General features: G+C 37.0%; 1 protein-coding gene across 1 annotated transcript; it reads right to left on the bottom strand.

Moving 5' to 3' along the window:
* Positions 1 to 957: 957 nt before the first annotated feature.
* Positions 958 to 2,166, bottom strand: LOC129795248 (alpha-(1,3)-fucosyltransferase C-like). Its single transcript, XM_055836333.1, has 2 exons — positions 1,495 to 2,166; positions 958 to 1,414 (listed from the first exon to the last, which is right to left on the bottom strand). Exons 1-2 carry the CDS (start codon positions 2,103 to 2,105, stop codon positions 958 to 960), a joined length of 1,068 nt encoding a protein of 355 aa, XP_055692308.1. The 5' UTR covers positions 2,106 to 2,166.
* Between the last annotated feature and the right edge of the window lie 5,950 nt (positions 2,167 to 8,116).

Raw genomic sequence — 8,116 nt, 5'->3', positions numbered from 1 at the left:
TGTTTACCACAAAACCAAGAAGGTAGCCCAGGTAGTTCTGAACACTTGACAGACTATTGGTTCTAAGTCAAAAGGTTCACGAAAGTGCTTGGGCTATAAAAGTCAAATACAGAGTAGCCTCCTGATAATTAAACCGTCAGTAAATTAATCTAGAATATTCCTAGACACTTGTGTGACTAATGCTTCTACGCCAGAATTTAAACGATAGTAGTTAGGCAGCAAATTCAAGAACAGAGCAGACTCTACGATATTTAATCAACGATATTTAATTAAAGACGTGTTTAATTCAACTGTGTGGTTTATTAAAAAATTCTGCATTATATTCTTTCTGGATTCCTCGTCAGCACAATAAATGGGGTGACGAGTGCAATGCATTCTTATTGCACATGGCCCCCAATTATTGAGCTGACGAGGCTCTCCTTACAAGATAGTCAGGCCTTACAGTCAGAAAGTTGTAAATTGTCCCAAATTGTTCTGGATATTTGGGTGAAGAATCTTTCTAAAACAGGACGTAATGTGTGTGCCAGTAAGTGTCATCCAACGGATTCGCTTTCGCTCCGCATTTATCTGAATTTTCTAAAGGCTCCTTCCCTGTCTGAGCCAAATTTGCAAGACTTACAGAGTCCTGGGGGATCCACAGCTCAGACAATTGTAGTTGTAATCTGCTGTGGCTCTAGTAAGGACATTTTTAAAGCAAAATAAAAAAGGAAGTCTCTCAGCGATAAGCCTAGAAAATTAATAGGAATTAAACTTCAGTCATTTCTGTGGCAGAAATTCTAGATCTGGATTAGGCAGAACAGAAGATGAAGTGACAGTAAGATAACCCTATAAAAAAGCAAGCTACATAGCCAGATCAGCCAATTATAGGTGACTAAAAATTATAAGACCACAGTCTATTCAGACAACTGACTCTCTAGGAAATGATCAGGAGAAAGGCAAAAACCGAACTAGAATATTCTAATTCATTTTTATTTTCGGCTGTGTACATTGCCCAACATTGAACCATGAATTAATGTCCCTATAAGTCCTCGTAAATTGTCCCATTCTGGACTCAGTTATGTACTCATGGAGCTTCTTGCAAAGATTGCTGTAGGACTTGACTGTAGACACCGTCCTGTAGTGAGTCTTCCACCAAAAGTACTTGACATATTCATGTGGATTGCTGGCTAAGTATTTAAGATAGTTAGCTAGTTCGGTTGCCGTTGCAAAATCATTGGCGTCAATGTAGGAATGTGGTGGAAGATGATGAGAGTAGTTAGCACCACCGTAGACAACAGGAACAACGTTGTACTTCATGACGTTGAAGACCTTCTCAGTGAGGTAGTCTTTGCAGAGGGAATTTTCAAAGGAGAAGTAGAAGAAGTATTTTTCTTCTACCATTTCGTAGCAGTGATTGGAGTCCTTGATGTCACATCTGCTGAAAAGATAGACCAAGTTTAGTTAACTAGGTCTTTAGGAGCAATGTTAAAGAAGCCGGAGTTTGAGAAAACTTACGTAAAATTGCCGCATTTTCCATAGACATCGATTCCAATGTGCTTCTGTAGGACTTTAACTAAATTGTGCCGCTTGGAAGCAGGCTTGCAGTTGGAAACAAACCAAGCTGCTATCCTAGTCTTGGTTTTTACTCTTTCAAGAGCAATATTAGAGGCGTTGTCGTCAAAAACTGGAGACTTCCATTTCGGAACTTGAAGATCATCCACATACTGAATTTTCTGATCAGTAATAAAGCCATAAGGCCAATAGATATCTGAATCTCGCCTGTAGGTCATTGTGAGGTTGTAGATTTCCTCTAAAGGATTCATTGAAAATTTATGCATCGTATAGAATGGGCTCTCAAGATCAGCAAACACGTAGTACTGGTGCGGAGATCTTTTCTTCGGAAATACCTTCTTAGCTGCCCAATTATCTGAACCACTAAAAACAAGAGCATCAAATTGCTCAATGTCTGGCAAATAGTTCTTATCTGCCGTCACAACACAGTCACTAACACCCAAAACCTTCAGACGCTGCATCCACGTGGGAGTTTCGTAGAGCAAAATAAAAATTGGTTTAACCTTTTCCACACTTTGCTCCAATGAGTTTTGTTGTGGCGTGAGGATGTACATTAATTGAATTAATAAAAACAAAATGATAAATATAACACAGCACAGTGAGACGCCTCTAAGATCCATGTTCGTCTGTGCGTTATCTGGTGCTAACTAAAAAGACTCATCATTCAATGACTTTTTTTTCTCCTCAAAAAAGCTTCACAGCTGATATCGCCAAATAAAGTGAATGATATATTATTTGCATATATGTATGTATACATATGTATATAAACAGATGGTTCAACAATCTCTCTTTTAGACACAACCCAATATGGGGCAAAAAGGTAAGAGCTGATATACTGTTTGATAAAGAAAGTTAATTCCGTATTGAGTAATCACTTTAAATTCCATAAAAATTCATTCGAGAGTTAAAAAAAATAAATGAAAAAAATATGAGGAAAAAGAATTATAAACTTTTGAACTTATTGAATATTCAAAATAACATTTTGATGTGTATTCAAAAGGGCGATTGACCTATATATTTTGATTGCCACATGAGTGACAAAAAGTGACAAAATACTTAAAAGATTAATGAAAGAACGACGAGAGGCGGTAATTTGGGTGATAAAAATAGCTGAACTGATAATGATATAAGTAATTTTACAAACATTTTTTTTAATTTGCTTTTCTTTGAAATTTTCAGAGAAAAATTTAAAAATCTCTTTGTCCAAATTGAATCTAAACTGATTTCAGTCAAAATTATGTCTAAACTTCAAGGTAAAAATTGAAAATTCTTATTTTTTGCATTTGAAAGTTCCCTTTGGCACATATGGATCAGGCTCATCGACGAACCTGCGGGTACGGGATGACCCAAAAATCCATTCAGATTTGCTCTAAAATCAACAGGAGAGCCAGAAAATGCGAAAAACTGATTTCAGTCAAAATTATGTCTAAACTTCAAGGAAAAAATTGAAAATTCTTATTTTTTGCATTTGAAAGTTCCCTTTGGCACATATGGATCAGGCTCATCGACGAACCTGCGGGTACGGGATGACCCAAAAATCCATTCAGATTTGCTCTAAAATCAACAGGAGAGCCAGAAAATGCAAAAAACTGATTTCAGTCAAAATTATGTCTAAACTTCAAGGAAAAAATTGAAAATTCTTATTTTTTGCATTTGAAAGTTCCCTTTGGCACATATGGATCAGGCTCATCGACGAACCTGCGGGTACGGGATGACCCAAAAATCCATTCAGATTTGCTCTAAAATCAACAGGAGAGCCAGAAAATGCAAAAAACTGATTTCAGTCAAAATTATGTCTAAACTTCAAGGAAAAAATTGAAAATTCTTATTTTTTGCATTTGAAAGTTCCCTTTGGCACATATGGATCAGGCTCATCGACGAACCTGCGGGTACGGGATGACCCAAAAATCCATTCAGATTTGCTCTAAAATCAACAGGAGAGCCAGAAAATGCAAAAAACTGATTTCAGTCAAAATTATGTCTAAACTTCAAGGAAAAAATTGAAAATTCTTATTTTTTGCATTTGAAAGTTCCCTTTGGCACATATGGATCAGGCTCATCGACGAACCTGCGGGTACGGGATGACCCAAAAATCCATTCAGATTTGCTCTAAAATCAACAGGAGAGCCAGAAAATGCGAAAAACTGATTTCAGTCAAAATTATGTCTAAACTTCAAGGAAAAAATTGAAAATTCTTATTTTTTGCATTTGAAAGTTCCCTTTGGCACATATGGATCAGGCTCATCGACGAACCTGCGGGTACGGGATGACCCAAAAATCCATTCAGATTTGCTCTAAAATCAACAGGAGAGCCAGAAAATGCGAAAAACTGATTTCAGTCAAAATTATGTCTAAACTTCAAGGAAAAAATTGAAAATTCTTATTTTTTGCATTTGAAAGTTCCCTTTGGCACATATGGATCAGGCTCATCGACGAACCTGCGGGTACGGGATGACCCAAAAATCCATTCAGATTTGCTCTAAAATCAACAGGAGAGCCAGAAAATGCGAAAAACTGATTTCAGTCAAAATTATGTCTAAACTTCAAGGAAAAAATTGAAAATTCTTATTTTTTGCATTTGAAAGTTCCCTTTGGCACATATGGATCAGGCTCATCGACGAACCTGCGGGTACGGGATGACCCAAAAATCCATTCAGATTTGCTCTAAAATCAACAGGAGAGCCAGAAAATGCGAAAAACTGATTTCAGTCAAAATTATGTCTAAACTTCAAGGAAAAAATTGAAAATTCTTATTTTTTGCATTTGAAAGTTCCCTTTGGCACATATGGATCAGGCTCATCGACGAACCTGCGGGTACGGGATGACCCAAAAATCCATTCAGATTTGCTCTAAAATCAACAGGAGAGCCAGAAAATGCGAAAAACTGATTTCAGTCAAAATTATGTCTAAACTTCAAGGAAAAATTGAAAATTCTTATTTTTTGCATTTGAAAGTTCCCTTTGGCACATATGGATCAGGCTCATCGACGAACCTGCGGGTACGGGATGACCCAAAAATCCATTCAGATTTGCTCTAAAATCAACAGGAGAGCCAGAAAATGCGAAAAACTGATTTCAGTCAAAATTATGTCTAAACTTCAAGGTAAAAATTGAAAATTCTTATTTTTTGCATTTGAAAGTTCCCTTTGGCACATATGGATCAGGCTCATCGACTAACCTGCGGGTACGGGATGACCCAAAAATCCATTCAGATTTGCTCTAAAATCAACAGGAGAGCCAGAAAATGCGAAAAACTGATTTCAGTCAAAATTATGTCTAAACTTCAAGGTAAAAATTGAAAATTCTTATTTTTTGCATTTGAAACTTCCCTTTGGCACATATAGATCAGGCTCATCGACGAACCTGCGGGTACGGGATGACCCAAAAATCCATTCAGATTTGCTCTAAAATCAACAGGAGAGCCAGAAAATGCGAAAAACTGATTTCAGTCAAAATTATGTCTAAACTTCAAGGTAAAAATTGAAAATTCTTATTTTTTGCATTTGAAAGTTCCCTTTGGCACATATGGATCAGGCTCATCGACGAACCTGCGGGTACGGGATGACCCAAAAATCCATTCAGATTTGCTCTAAAATCAACAGGAGAGCCAGAAAATGCGAAAAACTGATTTCAGTCAAAATTATGTCTAAACTTCAAGGTAAAAATTGAAAATTCTTATTTTTTGCATTTGAAAGTTCCCTTTGGCACATATGGATCAGGCTCATCGACGAACCTGCGGGTACGGGATGACCCAAAAATCCATTCAGATTTGCTCTAAAATCAACAGGAGAGCCAGAAAATGCGAAAAACTGATTTCAGTCAAAATTATGTCTAAACTTCAAGGTAAAAATTGAAAATTCTTATTTTTTGCATTTGAAAGTTCCCTTTGGCACATATAGATCAGGCTCATCGACGAACCTGCGGGTACGGGATGACCCAAAAATCCATTCAGATTTGCTCTAAAATCAACAGGAGAGCCAGAAAATGCGAAAAACTGATTTCAGTCAAAATTATGTCTAAACTTCAAGGTAAAAATTGAAAATTCTTATTTTTTGCATTTGAAAGTTCCCTTTGGCACATATGGATCAGGCTCATCGACGAACCTGCGGGTACGGGATGACCCAAAAATCCATTCAGATTTGCTCTAAAATCAACAGGAGAGCCAGAAAATGCGAAAAACTGATTTCAGTCAAAATTATGTCTAAACTTCAAGGAAAAAATTGAAAATTCTTATTTTTTGCATTTGAAAGTTCCCTTTGGCACATATGGATCAGGCTCATCGACGAACCTGCGGGTACGGGATGACCCAAAAATCCATTCAGATTTGCTCTAAAATCAACAGGAGAGCCAGAAAATGCAAAAAACTGATTTCAGTCAAAATTATGTCTAAACTTCAAGGAAAAAATTGAAAATTCTTATTTTTTGCATTTGAAAGTTCCCTTTGGCACATATGGATCAGGCTCATCGACGAACCTGCGGGTACGGGATGACCCAAAAATCCATTCAGATTTGCTCTAAAATCAACAGGAGAGCCAGAAAATGCGAAAAACTGATTTCAGTCAAAATTATGTCTAAACTTCAAGGAAAAAATTGAAAATTCTTATTTTTTGCATTTGAAAGTTCCCTTTGGCACATATGGATCAGGCTCATCGACGAACCTGCGGGTACGGGATGACCCAAAAATCCATTCAGATTTGCTCTAAAATCAACAGGAGAGCCAGAAAATGCGAAAAACTGATTTCAGTCAAAATTATGTCTAAACTTCAAGGAAAAAATTGAAAATTCTTATTTTTTGCATTTGAAAGTTCCCTTTGGCACATATGGATCAGGCTCATCGACGAACCTGCGGGTACGGGATGACCCAAAAATCCATTCAGATTTGCTCTAAAATCAACAGGAGAGCCAGAAAATGCGAAAAACTGATTTCAGTCAAAATTATGTCTAAACTTCAAGGTAAAAATTGAAAATTCTTATTTTTTGCATTTGAAAGTTCCCTTTGGCACATATGGATCAGGCTCATCGACGAACCTGCGGGTACGGGATGACCCAAAAATCCATTCAGATTTGCTCTAAAATCAACAGGAGAGCCAGAAAATGCGAAAAACTGATTTCAGTCAAAATTATGTCTAAACTTCAAGGAAAAAATTGAAAATTCTTATTTTTTGCATTTGAAAGTTCCCTTTGGCACATATGGATCAGGCTCATCGACGAACCTGCGGGTACGGGATGACCCAAAAATCCATTCAGATTTGCTCTAAAATCAACAGGAGAGCCAGAAAATGCGAAAAACTGATTTCAGTCAAAATTATGTCTAAACTTCAAGGAAAAAATTGAAAATTCTTATTTTTTGCATTTGAAAGTTCCCTTTGGCACATATGGATCAGGCTCATCGACGAACCTGCGGGTACGGGATGACCCAAAAATCCATTCAGATTTGCTCTAAAATCAACAGGAGAGCCAGAAAATGCGAAAAACTGATTTCAGTCAAAATTATGTCTAAACTTCAAGGTAAAAATTGAAAATTCTTATTTTTTGCATTTGAAAGTTCCCTTTGGCACATATGGATCAGGCTCATCGACGAACCTGCGGGTACGGGATGACCCAAAAATCCATTCAGATTTGCTCTAAAATCAACAGGAGAGCCAGAAAATGCGAAAAAACTGATTTCAGTCAAAATTATGTCTAAACTTCAAGGAAAAAATTGAAAATTCTTATTTTTTGCATTTGAAAGTTCCCTTTGGCACATATGGATCAGGCTCATCGACGAACCTGCGGGTACGGGATGACCCAAAAATCCATTCAGATTTGCTCTAAAATCAACAGGAGAGCCAGAAAATGCGAAAAACTGATTTCAGTCAAAATTATGTCTAAACTTCAAGGAAAAAATTGAAAATTCTTATTTTTTGCATTTGAAAGTTCCCTTTGGCACATATGGATCAGGCTCATCGACGAACCTGCGGGTACGGGATGACCCAAAAATCCATTCAGATTTGCTCTAAAATCAACAGGAGAGCCAGAAAATGCGAAAAACTGATTTCAGTCAAAATTATGTCTAAACTTCAAGGAAAAAATTGAAAATTCTTATTTTTTGCATTTGAAAGTTCCCTTTGGCACATATGGATCAGGCTCATCGACGAACCTGCGGGTACGGGATGACCCAAAAATCCATTCAGATTTGCTCTAAAATCAACAGGAGAGCCAGAAAATGCGAAAAACTGATTTCAGTCAAAATTATGTCTAAACTTCAAGGAAAAAATTGAAAATTCTTATTTTTTGCATTTGAAAGTTCCCTTTGGCACATATGGATCAGGCTCATCGACGAACCTGCGGGTACGGGATGACCCAAAAATCCATTCAGATTTGCTCTAAAATCAACAGGAGAGCCAGAAAATGCGAAAAACTGATTTCAGTCAAAATTATGTCTAAACTTCAAGGAAAAAATTGAAAATTCTTATTTTTTGCATTTGAAAGTTCCCTTTGGCACATATGGATCAGGCTCATCGACGAACCTGCGGGTACGGGATGACCCAAAAATCCATTCAGATTTGCTCTAAAATCAACAGGAG

This window comes from Lutzomyia longipalpis, chromosome 4, assembly GCF_024334085.1.
Source record: "Lutzomyia longipalpis isolate SR_M1_2022 chromosome 4, ASM2433408v1".
NCBI classification, from domain to species: Eukaryota; Metazoa; Arthropoda; class Insecta; order Diptera; family Psychodidae; genus Lutzomyia; species Lutzomyia longipalpis.
Note: the sequence above shows the minus strand (reverse complement) of the source record. Positions and strands in the feature narration are given on the sequence as shown.

Bases quoted from the DNA above. Each gene is read 5' to 3' on its own strand.
- LOC129795248 (XM_055836333.1), bottom strand. From the start codon at position 2,105: ATGTACATCCTCACGCCACAACAAAACTCATTGGAGCAAAGTGTGGAA. The intron at 1,415-1,494 runs GTAAGTTTTCTC...TCTTTTCAGCAG, and splicing joins GGAAAATGCGGCAATTTTAC to ATGTGACATCAAGGACTCCA.